Raw genomic sequence first — 15,627 nt, forward strand, 5'->3', positions numbered from 1 at the left:
TACATATGATTCTTAAATGGGCCATTCTGCAGAGTACTTTCTTCTTTCGTACTTCAAGTACATACAGTAGCCTACAAGAACATTTGTACTTCAGGTACATAAAGTATAAGTACAGTAATGCAGGACTTTTACTAACAAACCAAGCAGGCTTCTTCCACCAGAGTAAGTGTAGGCTAAATCAAATGTTTATACGGTAATTAACGTCGGTTTTAGGTAACTTCTATGTGTTCTCAGGTCAGTCAGATTGCACAAACACAAACAGGCATCTGGGCAGAAAAAAGAAAGAAAAAGATTTTTTTTTTTTTGCTTTAGCTTAAAACCAGCTGTGCTGCATACCAGTGGGCAACCGCAACACATCGCTGGACAACAAGAACCCGATGTGCCATTGAAATTCTACTGTCTCGTGACATACCGATACAGAGGGGGAGTGGGGGGAGGTGTCACGTGGGCCGGCGTTGCAACGCAGAGGTTTTATAGACAGGAGCTGCACACACAAAGCCTACTACAGTTCAGCATCTGCACACACAGGTTGTTCACCTGAAGAGCAAAAGGATGGACGCAGCATACAAAAGAGTCAATGGAAACTCCGGGCAAGAGGCAGAGACAGAGGAGCCAGGCACAGGGGTAAATCTGATGTTATACCTGCTAGATCACTTTTTATTTGGCACCACTTTTTTATATCCAGAAATTCATCCACTTATTTGTGTTCTTCTGTCATGCTATGGTCATTTTAAGCAGAAAGTTTAATTTTAAGCTTAAAGTTATTGTAAATAATAATCTTCTGCTAATTCAATTCTGTTTTAAATGCAACAGCAGTGATAGAGCCAGTCATAGCTGGACTATTCCAGGTAGTAGGCTACAGCATGACAAAGCAGGGGAAACTGCCTCAGTGAAAAGAAAGTAAAAAAAACAACAACAAAAAAACAGCTGATGTTATGTGCTGTCATAATACAACTGGAAAATATGACAACGCCCTACAAAAACAAAAATGATTCTACGTATGCTGGTATTTGGGCTGGCATAACTGACAGGATTTTTCCAGTCAGTTATGTTTATAAACAGGTAAAGCTTTAGTCGATCAACAGGAAAATAACTTGCAACTATTTTGATGATCGAACAAGTTATTTTCCAAGCAAAAATGCCAGACATGACCTAGTTCCAGCTCAAACATGAATATTCCTTTTATTTATTTATTTGTCTTATGTCAAAGATTAATTAAATATCTTTAGGTTAATGATTTGGCAAAACAGCAATATAAAGACATTACCTTGGGTAGTGGGAAACTATTAGAACTTTTCACTATTTAATCTGTAGATTGATCAATAGTAAAAAAAATAAATAAATAATCCTTAGTTGCAGCACCAAAAAAAGATGAAAATATTCCTGTGATCTACTCTTGCAGTCAAGAAAATCTTTAACTAAATGTCAAATTTAACATTTCATTCATAATGTAACATTTTGGTCCATGAGTAAAGACTGTACTGAAGCTCCATATGAAATGTGTATTTAATTTAAAATTTTAATAAATAAGTATCTGCACTGTACAGGAAATTCTTCATTTGTAAGATATTCTGACCCGCTGTGAGGGGCTTATGATCAGTGCCAGCACACCCACTGCAAAGCTCTGTGTCAAAAGGTTAAAGGTGTGAAGGTTTCAAGCTACTCAGATGCCTTGAATGCAGAATGTCATGGCTTTTACACAGATTTCATGCACGTTCTCCAACATATGGCTATGCTAAAACACGGGCGTGCAGAATGAGTTCAAAACCCAGATGAATCAGCAATATAGCAATTAGAAGATCTCTGACAATCTGAGATTTACACACCTACTTGATTTAAAAAGTGGAACTGTGGTGTTTTGAAAGCTTTGTTAGGGTTAAGTTAGTCTTGCATTGCCAGACCTTGTTAAGTAGACCAGTGGTTCCCAACCCGGGATTCAGGGGGCAGATTGTGAAGGCTTTGTCTGCTCTGGGGTTGTCAAAATTAGATTTGCACACATTAACTAAAATCATAATAACACTTACTGGATAATTTATACAAAAGTCTGTATATAGAGCTATTTTTAAAATGATATTTTTTTTTGTCCTCACTTAAAAATGGTTAACTACTTAGTAGGCCAAACCTATGGGACCTCTCAACCTCTGTGACCAGAGCTTTCAATCAGTTTCGTCAGGTCAACTAGCTAGGTAATCCTAATTTTTCCTGCAGTCAGAGCATCACTATTTGATGAATGAAACAACATGTCTAAAGAATGTAAAGTGCTGATGACTCATCAGTATCAAAGAAGAAAGTAAGGTACATGTATATCTGTAAAGTTACCTTAACTTCGGTTTTATGAAAGGACAGGACAGGTCTCAGCCACAATGTGTCATTTGTGGCAAGAAGCTATAGCTCATAAAACCAAGCAAAATGAAACGACACCAGGAAACAAACACCAGGAGACTATTGGGCTGTGTAGGTCTGCTTTTCTTTTAAATTCAAGGAAAAAGGTTGAGAACCACTGAAGAAGACAATCATACCCATTAAACTGCCAGATTTAGGTTTAAAAACATGTTTTCATCACATAAATCATAAGAAGATCAAGATAAACTATTAAAATGACTGCATTTAGTATCACTTTGCATTCACTGACTCCTGCAGTAAAAGTAGTTTTAGCTGCTCCCCTGAGATTCTGCTTGTGTAAAAAAAAAAACATAAACCTCACATTTAAGCCCTGTGTTGTTTCCTGAAATGTGTCTGTCAGCAAAGAAGAAGGGGCTCCATGTACCTGGAGGAGGAGACCAACAAGAAGTCAGAAGTGATCTCCTGCATCTTCTCCCTGAAAGAGGAGGTTGGAGCTTTAGCCAAGGGCCTGCGACTCTTTGAGGTAAATCTCTATACTAACAGCTCACATACATGCTGTCACCCCTTCACTGTTGAATAGGAGCCTGAATGCTACCCCTGATCTTGCTTATAGCCATCCCCAGGGCTTACATACAGTATAACAGATAGATGAACAGAACAGATATATGGCTTCAGCCATTATTAGAAGATATATCGATAACTCTCAGATCCTGACATAAGTGGCAAGGTAACAAACACAAAGGGAACCCTGGTCTAAATTGGCCTTGATGCAGTCTTGACTGTATCTGTTCAGGAGGCAAAATTGCATGCAGTTGCTGCTCCTGCAGCTTAACACCAACCAGAGCATGCAGGAATGTTAATTTACCACTGGGGGGGTTAAGTCTACTAGGGGTAAAACCAACCACTCCATGGTGTGGTTAAAAACACATTTTTGGAGTTTTCTTCAAGTGGCTAAGATTGACTGCACATCTAACCTCAACACATACTCTCTTTTGTTTTATATGACAATTATCAAATGCATTTGAGTCAAATGAATTCACAACACAAATTTTCTCATGATAGAAGAGTGAAAAAGAGAGTAAATAGGCCGAATGTTTAAATGAATAGTCTGACATGGGAAATACAGTGATTCACTTTCTTGCTGAGAGTTAGTTGAGAATGTCTGTTAGCTTAGCATAAAGACTTGAAACAGCTAGCCTGACGACAACACATTTTAAGAACGACAACATATTTTTTGTTTCACGAGGGTTTGAATTGTCCCTGTAAAATGGTGAATTGTCATTTTAACACAGTTTTTGGGAGTAAACAAATATATATCAATTGGTGACCTTTAGAGATGCCGACTATTACTCACGTATCAATAATGGTCTGATAGAAGGCAGACGGACATGATGAATTGAAGATGAACTTCCTCAGGTCTTGTAATTTCATAAAGTAACTGATTAACATTAAACAAAACAAGCTACATAACATTGAGTTTCTTCTAAATTTGAAATATTAAAAGATTACAGTATTACAAGATCTAGTTTATCAGTTACATTTAATTTTAACAGTTGGGACAGAGGAAGGTAAGTTAGTTCATATATATATATATATATATATATATATATATATATATATATATATATATATATATATATATATATAATTATCTCATGTTCTGATCCTTCAAAGAGGTAAACTAAACAAACTGAGCTTATCTCAGATATTTGTATATCAGACGTGCATGTGCAAACATGACAGCCATCTCTTTGATCTACTAACCCACCTCCTCCTGGGTTTTATAGTAATAATGAAATAGTCAAACACTGGACTGCTCATGTCTGTGAAGGTCCAAGTATCCAAGGTTCAACTCAAGGGGAACTGGACTTGGTAAAGGTCCTCGAAGATGTGTTGTCTCTCTTAATTGGACTGATCACACACTTCTGGTTTGTAGAGGTCGAAAGCATTAAATTAGTCCAGTTTTGAAATATTATTTATACTGTATTTGATCATTTTTATTCACTTTATACTGCCACTTAAACTACATGTGTAATAGTTGAACATATTTCACTTCACAACCGTTATTAGTTACTGTCAAAATTTGGATTTTACATACTTTGTATAAAATATATAATCAGCTTTATATTGATACATTTTTACAGATTAAACTACTAAATAGTTCTAAGTACTAACTAGTTCAAATAAATCCACCATAACCAGCTGCAATATTAAAGGGACACTTTAGCTATTTAATTTTGCACTTTTATAAAGTTAGGGGACAAAAAACAAAAGCTCAAAATTAAAACAGTATTCCGGGATCCTGACATTTTGTCCCTAGAATAAATCCTACACTTTCAAAAGTGTTTTTCATTAGACCCTTGCTTCTTAAACTTCGGAAAGCTTCCTCCAGATCCACAGAAGATATTATACATCTGTTTTCCCAGACTTGTGATGAATAAACTGAATATCCAAGATTAAAATCGGTGGAGTGTTTCTTTAAAACACTGCTTGCATTTTACAACATCGGTAATAATAATCCAATATAATAAAATAACACACTGATAGGGGTTATTTTGCATACTACTTTTGTACTTTACTTTGGTGAAATTTTGAAAGTGGTATCAATCTTCTAATTAAACTCTCAGCAAGAAATCACATAAGTGTTTTTTTTTTTTCAAAAGATAGATACGATGAGTCGATGATTAAACTTTTTCAGGTCTTTCACAATCATAAAGTTACTGATTAACATTAAACAAAACAAAATACATACGTGTGTACGTGACTGTGCAAACGCACGAAGTAAACACTCATTTTTTGATCTTCGACATGTCAATTTAAGGTTCAAGTTTGCTCTTTTTGCTGGCAAAACAGAAGTCGTCTCCAAAACATTCTGCAGGAAAACAGTTCAAAAACATGCAAAACATCCCAAGACAAAAGATGTTTTAGGTTAAAGAAAAAAAATGTTGGATACATTTTAGTTTTTGTGAGTTTGTGGGGGTGGAGATCTGGGTGGGTTGACTCACGTTAAATATAACAAGTATGTGCCAAATGCTGCTCTCCAAATGCAGCAGCAAACATCAGGATCCTTTTTGAACCTATGAGATCCCACTTTGAAAATCCTCCCCCTGCTCCACCCCCTTCCTCCCCCTAATCTCCTGTTCTTTCCAGTTTTTCTTCAAAACAGGCCAAATTACCCCCAAACCATCAACACGCCCCTCTCTTCCTTACAACAATGTAACACATGTTCATTTCCCTTTAAACACAGTTTTGAAGAAAACATACTGTACTTCTTCCTCGTTTTTCTCTGTGTTCTCTGATAAATTGAAAAAGACTGCTTGCTCCGTAGAGCCATGTGCTAGCGTTTAGCCGAGCAGCTGTGGCATCTTATCATTATGTCTGTAATCTCCATATTTCAGTCAGAAAGTTGAAAAATAAAACCACAACACTGTTTATCCGCCTGGGCCTTACACACACATGACACAGTAACATGGTCTTCATGTGACGAGTCAGAGCCACGGGCTGACCTCGCGCCTCAGTGTGGGCGACACAAGGGTGAATGTCACCTGCCTTACAGTCGTGGGACGGCTCAGAGGGGTACAGAAATCTGACCAAATAACCCCTGCATGCTGCTGGGATTAGGATTTAACTTTTATGTTAAACTGGACCAGGCAACCAATAGCACAGATGTTAAAGTGTTTCCCTTTGTGCAAAGAAAGAACAGCATCACTGAGCTTTTGTCTGAGGTCAGTGACACATTAATCACTTAATATTAAATTTATAAATTTAAATGGTGTAATCCCAAAGCTTCACCCTTCTTTTTTTTAATTGCTAAATGCAATGAATGTACAACATATTAGGGGGCATCTTGCAAATAATTAGATGCAGCCACTTTTGCACAATCTATATCTTAATTTTAGTTTAAAAATCTCTGACTTATTTGTCAGACTAAATGTCTTCCTTTTTAACTATTATATATTTTAAAAGGGAAATAAATGATCGATTGTTAGTTCTACTTGAACTCACTTTGTCCGTTTTTTTAAGATGAAATGTTCTGTATATATAATATATTCAGTTCACATTGTTTTATATATCATGTTTTTGAACTTATGGGGAAGATTTACAGTAATTAAGTTAAATAATTGAGAAGTTCAATGGGACAACATTTGCCAACCTGGACTCTTTGGTCATCTCTGTAGTCACTCCTGGGGGATGCAGGCCCTCGGGGTCATCAAAAAAGCTGTTAAATGTAGAATAGGATCCAGATGGGAGAAAAGGGGAGGCCCTGCTGCACGCACCCACCTCTTTACTTAGCCTATAGTAGACAGAGAACAACATACTCCCTCTCCTTCCCCAAAGTTACGTAAACATAAATACCTTTTTAATGGTAATTACCACTTCAAAGATTGTCACGCTCTCCAGCATGAGCTGGAGCCTCTCTGCATTTTGGACATTAAGAGGAATTCCTGTCCAAAAGGGTTTGGAAACATTCCAAGGGTTTTATGTTCATGCTGCAGAATGAGAAAAAGCCTAAATGTCATAAATCCATTCTGTCTGGCTCAGTGTCAGTTTGCAGATAGAAAGTTCAAGGCAGCTTTCTGAATCAAGGCCATGGTGGACTCCACAATGTCTGATAAATAGCCATCAATTTAGTAAGAAAACACCGCTCTCTAGTGGTGGAACGAAAGCAGTGCTGGAGCCTGTTTTAGCAAAACCACTCACAAGTGTTTCTCATATAGATCAGGGGTCTTCAACGTTTTTCAGGCCAAGGACCCCTCAGCTAAAAGAGAGATGGAGTAGGGACCTCCTACTACATATACTATACAAAATGATGTTGCATTAAACTGGGCTGCCTGGATGAAAATGAATAGCAGTGAATCCTTAAGCTTGACTGTATAGCTACCTTATTAGGCATAGTAAGCTTATCTTCAATGTGTTTTTTACAAATAGGCCAATTTATCTTTACAATTAAAATGTTAGTTGAAAATGTTATTAATGTCTATTTTCAGAAATTTTTTTAATTTTTGAAAAAAATAAGTTTTTTGTAAACAAATAATTTGGCAGCCCCCCTGCACTAACTCTGAGGACCCCCTAGGTGTCACGGACCCTATGTAAGATATTTCTTATCTTACATGCATGTATTTTGTAATTTTTCCACTTTGTTTATATGATGATTCTTTTGCCTTCAAATGAAAAATTACATAACATCTAAATGGAGACCAACAAGTTCTTTAAAACACAAACAAACATCACCTCAGGTCTCACCACAGTCTCTTCTCACAGGAGAATGGCATCAACCTGACGCACATCGAGTCCCGTCCGTCGCGGATGGACAAAGACCAGTACGAGTTCTTCATCAGCGTGGACCCCACCTGCTCCCAGGCTCTGGATGACGTGATCAAAGGCCTGGGTACACAAATCAGCGGCCATGTGCATGAGCTGTCACGCAACAAACAGAAGGACACAGGTTAGTGTGTTTGTGTAATCGTAGTGAGAGGATGAGAATGAATCCTCAACATAATAGCAATGTGTATACATAACATGCTCCACATGCGAGTTTACAAATGGATGTCTGAGGACAAGAGTTCCCCCTTCATTCACATTTAATCTGATCCATCATATTTACTAAATAAATTAAATTAATAAATAAAAATGTAATTTTGTTTCAATTGTTTCTTAACTGGAAGGAGTTTTTATATTTTTGTGTCACACGTTATTAGAACCACAGACTTTGCCATAGGTTTAGTGAATTTTGCAAACGTGCAGATTTTGTAGCGGGTATTGTTTACTATGTGTTCCATTTTACCTAGTGTTAAACCATTTTTAGACACTAGATGAAAAGTCAGAATCCTGATGAAGTTATTACATTATTAACATTTGTCAAGATATTTCAGTGAAAACCACAAATACACATAGAGTCAACCTCATTGAGGCGCTAGAGGAAAACTCAGAGGATCACCAAAGTCAATAGGGTTCATCCTCTGGTGATCATGAATGTCTTCATCAGTTGTGCCAATCCAACCGATGTAAAGATATTTTGCTACATAGGTGAAACTTTTGACCTGCTGCTGGTGCTATACAGTTGGAAAAGTCAGGTCATTAGGGTTCATCCTTTTGGGAACATGGACATCTGAACCAAGTTTCATGCCAATCCATTCAATAGTTGTAAAGATATTTCAGTCTGGGTCAAAGTGAGGGACCAACCAACCAACATTGCCATCCCTGAAGCCACACAGCTAGCGTGGCTAAAAAAATCAAATTAAATGGAGATCAATACAGCTGAAATGTTCCATTTATCAACTGAGCACAGTGTTGGCTGTTGGGTGGTGCTTCATGACCCCCCAGCCAGACTGGGTAATGGACAGCCAGCGTCGCCGATGAGACTGATGGCCCATCGCCCACATCTAGACCCCTTTATTAGTTGTTTCCAGAATGACATTAGTTTAGCTACTGAGAACCAACAGGCTCAGCAGGAACAGAGGAGCTCTGTCTCCTGGTCCCAGACTAACACAGGGAAGGAGAACATGCCAAGGTCCCAGCAGAGACAGACAGGGCCACCATGGATCCTCCTTTGACCTCGGTGTAGACACTGTGGTCTGCTGGTCAGGGTCAAGTGGACAAGGGGATATTTATGGCCAGTTTTGGAGACTGCCTGTTTATAGAGGAGCCTGGCAGCGACATATTGTCTTCCTGGGGCCTCAGGCTGGACCACACTGCACAAATGTAGATTAATGATTGGGCCCCAGTGTTTTTGAGTGTCATAAATCCATGTGAACAAGCAGATGACCCTTGATTACTGTTCTGCTGAGTGTCAAAATGCCATGGCACTGAAAAAGAAATCCAACAGGCAAACCATCATCTACATTACGAACATCAATATCAATCTGTTCTCATTTCAATCAGTCAAGAATCACACAATACTCGGGCTGCAACAAATTATTTTCACTGCAGATTAATCGATCAGTCTGTAAAATAATTAGTTTAGTTTAATTAGTTCAAATGTCTTGTTTTGTCCAATAAACAGTCCAAAACCCAAAGATTCAGTTGGGTTAAGAAATAGCAAATCCTCACTGGGGCTACACACTTTTATTATTATTCATACATCATTTGGCATAAATAAGGACTACAAATAGTTTAGACTTAGAAATATAAATTATCACACAGAACAGAGATAAAGTGACAAGAGCACTACATTTTCTTAGCTGTGGTCAACGTTTGTGGAATTAATTCCTAATTGATTTGACCTGAATGAATACATGTTCAATAAAAACATAAATTATCCATGTTTCATAACTGCTATTATTCAACAGTGCCATGGTTCCCTAATGACATCCAGGACTTGGACCGCTTTGCCAACCAGATCCTCAGTTACGGCTCCGAGCTAGATTCTGATCACCCGGTAAGACTGACTCATCCATCACTGTCTGTGTGCCACATCCTGCCTCTGCACGTGTGCGTGTGTTTGTGTGTGAATATGGTTAACTCACGTCCACGTGTTATGAAAGACGGGGCTGCGGAGATGACAGGCTGCACTCTGCCGTCTATTCTAATGGAAACTATCTACACACACAAATTGATGTCATTGCTTTAATTGAGCCCCTATAATTATAGATAATTGCTCCCTTTTGCCACCGCCATTAAAGCAAAATGTATTCATCATAAGCTGAAATACACTCTACAAAGCCTTCATTTGAATATGTATTTGCGTGCTCTTATTAGAGACATAGAGTGTATAACGCTGTCAAAGGCCACAGGGTTTAGCCTTAGCAGAGGATTTCTACTCTTTGATTTAGCTGTGAGTGGCCAGGCTGCGATCATGAGTTCTAACATTTCCTTTGTGTGTGTGTGTGTGTGTGTGTGTGTGTGTGTGTGTGTGTGTGTGTGTGTGTGTGTGTGTGTGTGTGTGTGTGTGTGTTTTCAGGGCTTCACAGATCCAGTGTATAGAGCCCGCAGGAAGGAGTTTGCTGACATCGCCTACAACTACAGACAGTAACTACTCCTAAAAATCTTTATTTTTAAACTCCATCTTATTTTGTGTGAGTTACGGATGAAATATTTTTATATCTTAGTGGTAATTCTGGGTGATTTCTTTATCTGCTTTGCTTTGAAAATTATCATAAACAAATAGGGACAAATTACAGGCAGTCAATGGTGGATTTAAAGGGTCTTTGTGGTATAATTGTGAAGTATTATTCACGGGCACTACAAAGAGCAGCAAACCCAATGAACTGTCCACTGATGTGGTTCGCATTTACACAGCTGCGTAATACAGTGATTATGACAAATAATGAAGTGATGCTGTGCTCACGCAGTCTATCGTCATGGGGAAATTTGAGGGAAACCTAAAAAAATAAAAAACTCAAAAAGCATTTGAACACGTTCGTTAGAGGAAATCAGCAGTATGTTTAAAAAATAATTCAGTTTATATAATTTTCTAAAGTGCAAAGGTCTTGAGGTCTGCAGTGCAGAAGCAGGAGGAATTATTGATTGAAAATGGATATTAAGACATAATAGGTCTCATAGTTTCTTGATAATTTCCTAGGTGAGGATCCCTAGAAAATTGTTACTAAATATCTTTTTTTATAAATGTGTCTTTAAAGGTCCGGTGTGTAAAGTTTTTAGTTGTTCATTATCAAAATCTGTGTTGAAGTTAACAAACTTGTCCATTTTCATGAATATTTACCAATTCCAAGTATTCCTATTGGCTTGAAATTTAACATTTGCATTTGCATGAACTGGGGGTAGACGCTCCATATTAATGTGCCATCTTGAAATACGTTAGCTGGTAAGGGACATACAGCATATACTGCTCCGCCCTTTCGCGTTTTCACTGTCACATGATAAACTCACAGGTGCCGCTAATGGGTATCGTTGCTTCCCGGCCCCGGCAAGTTTGAGGAAGGAAACATGAAGGACCACACGTATTCAAAATCCAAATTTCAGGAACAGGAGTCTTCTTCTTCGCCCAGAAAAAGAAAAAGGATATTGAAAAGAGCAAGAGACCGGTATCATCAGAAAAAAATGGAACAAACAGACCTGATTGCCGGAGGGAAAGCTGGATGAAGATGTGGATGACATCTTGGCTTTTTGAAGCCTGAAGGCTACCGTAGCTGAAATACATACTTTGAACTGCGTGGCGCGAGAGAGTTGATTGCGATATATGATCTCAACGCTAGATGGGAGAAATTCCCACATATTGGAACTTTAAGAAAGTATACAATTCAACAAAAACAGAGAATAAAGTAAAAAGGAATAAAATGTGAAGATTAATGGATTTGTCACTTTGCCCAGTAAATATCTTAGGAGAATTTTTTACTGGCTCATTCTTAAAAATTCAAATTAATTAGTTAGTACAATGATTACCACCAAATAACATAGTTCTCATATACAACATTGGAAACCTCTTAGGACTTATAAGGAATATGAATAGGAACTACTGTATAAGGACACTAAATAAACAGATTGAGTGAAACATCAAGTGAAAAATAATTTGTGTATTCGCCCAGTGAGTCAGATACTCTCCGAAATGTCATGGGTTGTTCCTTGGCCCATGCAACACTCCTCCACCATGTTTAATGGAAATTGTGCCAGTAGTTATTTCATAATCCTGCTGACAGATGGACAAACCGAACCGAAAACGAAACCTCCTTGGTGGAGGTAAACATCTTAGGCAAACACTGGTATACTGTATATGTGTGTAACAATGTAGTTTTGCTTATGCAATACTGTCCTCATGCACTAGGTCTACCTGCAGGTAAACAGTATATAACTGCCACAACATTTATAGCCTAAGTTTGCAATGCTTGTCCCTAGAATGGCCTTTATACTGGTACACAAAACTCAACAAGAAACAGCATAAATCACATGCAGTAACCTCATGTATTTGTCCCAGTGGCCAAATCATCCCTCGAGTGGAGTACACAGAGGAGGAAAAGGCCACATGGGGGACGGTGTTCAAGGAGCTGAAGACTCTGTACCCGACTCATGCCTGCCGCGAACACAACCGGGTCTTCCCCCTGCTGGAGAAATACTGCGGCTACAGGCAGGACAACATCCCACAGCTGGAGGACGTGTCCCGCTTCCTGCAGTGTAAGTCCTGTCTTGTTATTGACCCTGAGGTCCCACGGATGACATCTTCATTAATTTCATTTAGGTGAATGTGGGAGGCAGGTCCTGTTCAAACGCCCTTCTTCCTATTGCTCCCTCTCTCCCCTCACTAACTGCTCTTGTTCAACACAACCAAACACTCACCTCTTTCATCTGTCCCACTCTTTCCTGCAGCATGCACAGGCTTCCGGCTTCGCCCGGTGGCCGGCTTGCTCTCGTCCCGGGACTTCCTGGCTGGACTTGCTTTCCGTGTCTTTCATTCTACGCAGTACATTCGTCACAGCTCCAAGCCCACATACACACCTGAGCCGTGAGTGTCGAAACTCTATTCATAAAAGAGGGAAAATATACATTATATGTGTGATTTTTAAAGAGTCATTTTGGTACTTAACACAGGGATATCTGCCATGAGCTTCTGGGACATGTTCCTCTGTTTGCTGACTCCAGTTTCGCCCAATTCTCACAGGTAACTAAGTTTCCTGTCAGAGCAGAAGTAATGAATACAAAACTAAATAAAAAATACACATTCATTGTCCATTGTATATTCTGTATATACAAAACATTCTAACTTTGATTTATTTATATTTAAGATATAAATATATTTTATACTTGTCTGCATCTTTGCACTGCTGTAACAGGATCATTGAACTGTTATCTTAACATACAAATCTATGTAACATATTTTCATTTTCTAATCTCTATGCTTTGATGCTATTCTGCATAGGAATTCGGTCTTGCCTCCCTCGGTGCTCCCGATGAGTTCATTGAGAAACTTGCTACTGTGAGTACTGCGTACATTACACAATACACACAATACACAATACTGCACAGACTCTGGATCCAAATGACATCACCAGCACAACTTGGCAGTGCCCGTATCTGGGATACTTTGGCTTGATTTATGTCCAATAGGAGAAAGTAAAAAGGCTTTGTCCATCTTAGTATACACTATATGGTTGTGAGCAGCCAAAATGATATTTAACTCGCCTCCATTGTATTGAAGTGGCAGCAGAAATATCACAAATATCTCAAAACCTGAGAAAACCCCAAATCAAAAAGTACATGCGTAGCTAGATAGCACAAGATGTAAGTTAGAAAATATGTTGTGTGACCCTTTAAATCTTCTCAAGGATCTCCTGGTGCGTGGACTTCAGAGAAGCCTGTTTATCAACATTCTTTGTTTCTGGATTTGGTGTATAGATCATATTTTTATGAACCTTATGTGTTCCCTCAGGTGTACTGGTTCACTGTGGAGTTTGGCCTCTGTAAGCAGGGCTCAGAGATCAAAGCTTACGGAGCTGGCTTGCTTTCATCGTTTGGAGAGCTGCAGGTAAGAGAGAGGAAGGGGGCAACACGTGTTGAGTCAAAGGCTCCAATAAAACAGTCTGTACATCACTTTTAGCAAACATGGACCCCCGCAGCAACAAGATAAACAGTTTCGGCCTCCATCTGTTGTTTATAACACTTTGACCCTGTTGCACAGCAGCAGCAGTGCTGGCAGTGGGTTAGTGGTCCACTCAGATCTGGTTTTGTGTGTCACTGGGGGAGTGGGCCTGCCTGCCCATTGGGGTGTGGGTAAAGTGGTTCAGTGGGTAAGTGGGGTAAAAGAGAGAGAGAGAGAGAGAGAGAGAGAGAGAGAGAGAGAGAGAGAGAGAGAGAGAGAGAAAGAGAGGACAGACAGCTTGCTATCGAGGTCACAAGTTACATCAGAAGCTGTCAGTAGAGGATGTGCACTCTGCCAAGTCACATCAACAAGACAGCAGAGCCCTGAATCATGCTGCACTTCCTGTTTACTCTAGTAGTAATGGGCACAGAGACACACTCATTGAGACACTGAAATGAAATATGTCCTTTTTTTCATTTTTTCTTTTAGTACAGCTTGACAGACAAGCCAAAACTCCAACCCTTTGACCCTGACAGGACCAGCATCCAGAAATACCCAATCACAGAGTACCAGCCTGTTTACTTTGTTGCTGAGAGCTTTGAGGATGCCAAAGAGAAAGTGAGGTAAGAAAATTAGTTTCTTTTTATGCTTTCCTACATATAAGTTTAGGTTACATACAAAACATGCCTAACATTAACGTCTCTGCCTGCAGGAAATTTGCAGCCACCATCCCCAGGCCTTTCTCAGTGCGCTACAATCCATACACCCAGAGTATTGAAGTGCTGGACAACACCCAGCAGCTCAAGAACCTGGCTGACAGCATCAGTAGTATGCCCCTATGTTAATTATTTCACTGTGGAGTGGACACTAAAATCTCTTTTGCTTATGATTAGATAAACTGAGAAAAACTACTATAACACTAAATAAGCCAGGCAACTTTGATTCATGAAAATGTAAGTTCCAGGTTAGTTTTGTTTTACTCTAAATCAGTTTTTGTTTTCTCTCGTTTCAGGTGAAATGGGGAAACTGTGTGAAGCCCTGCAGAAACTGAAGTAACTGCAAATGCAATCTGAGCCCAAGCAGCCTAAAAATCTCTTCCTTTATTCAATAAAGCTTTTGTTTATTATTAGGCAGTTCTGTTTAGCATGCTTGCAAATTAGCTTTCTTTGTATTTAAACAAATATGCCAAGTCAAATTGGCAATATTACTGTAATCCAATTAGTATTTTAGTCAAGTGAATAAAGTGTAGCCTGTTACTTATGTAGGATAATAATACATGTGTTGAACAGCTAAAATGATACTGCCAATATTATTACAGTATAAGTGTTATTAAGAGACATGTTTTTCAAAATAAGAGGGTTTGTCAATTAACCTAAATTATCTCTTTAGTGACTTAGGTGACTTTGATGAATTTTAAACCCAAAATGTAAACATCAAATTTTACTTCTAATATGATGTAAAAACAATAAAAAAAAAAATGAGAATCCTTTCTATGCACTTCAAACCTAAAATCATATTGACAGATCATTTCTGCCCCTAGCTTCCATTTTGCTTGGCTAAATTAAATGTTTTGTATTTGCATGAAATGTTTTAATGAAAATGAAATGAAAAAAAAAATTCTCTTCTCTCTCTTTCATTTATTTTTTCCTCCATTGATAATTACTTCTTACATACCTTTTAATAATATTATACAGATGTTTTCATCATGCCGTCTACAACATGTATCCAGCCTGTGTGGCTTACAGGACAACACACAATATATAAGCCAGATACAGATAACAATACTACAAAAAGTCCAAAAATAAAGAAATCTA

The 15,627-nt window shown here is 38.5% G+C and overlaps 1 protein-coding gene across 1 annotated transcript; it reads left to right on the top strand.

Moving 5' to 3' along the window:
- Positions 1 to 483: 483 nt before the first annotated feature.
- Positions 484 to 14,939, top strand: pah (phenylalanine hydroxylase). The gene is made up of 13 exons (XM_039791251.1): positions 484 to 624; positions 2,744 to 2,866; positions 7,606 to 7,789; positions 9,633 to 9,721; positions 10,244 to 10,311; positions 12,215 to 12,411; positions 12,604 to 12,739; positions 12,826 to 12,895; positions 13,154 to 13,210; positions 13,664 to 13,759; positions 14,303 to 14,436; positions 14,526 to 14,641; positions 14,826 to 14,939. Exons 1-13 carry the CDS (start codon positions 553 to 555, stop codon positions 14,867 to 14,869), a joined length of 1,386 nt encoding a protein of 461 aa, XP_039647185.1. The 5' UTR covers positions 484 to 552; the 3' UTR covers positions 14,870 to 14,939.
- The last annotated feature ends 688 nt before the right edge of the window (positions 14,940 to 15,627 follow it).

Source organism: Perca fluviatilis, chromosome 23, assembly GCF_010015445.1.
Source record: "Perca fluviatilis chromosome 23, GENO_Pfluv_1.0, whole genome shotgun sequence".
Lineage (NCBI taxonomy): Eukaryota > Metazoa > Chordata > Actinopteri > Perciformes > Percidae > Perca > Perca fluviatilis.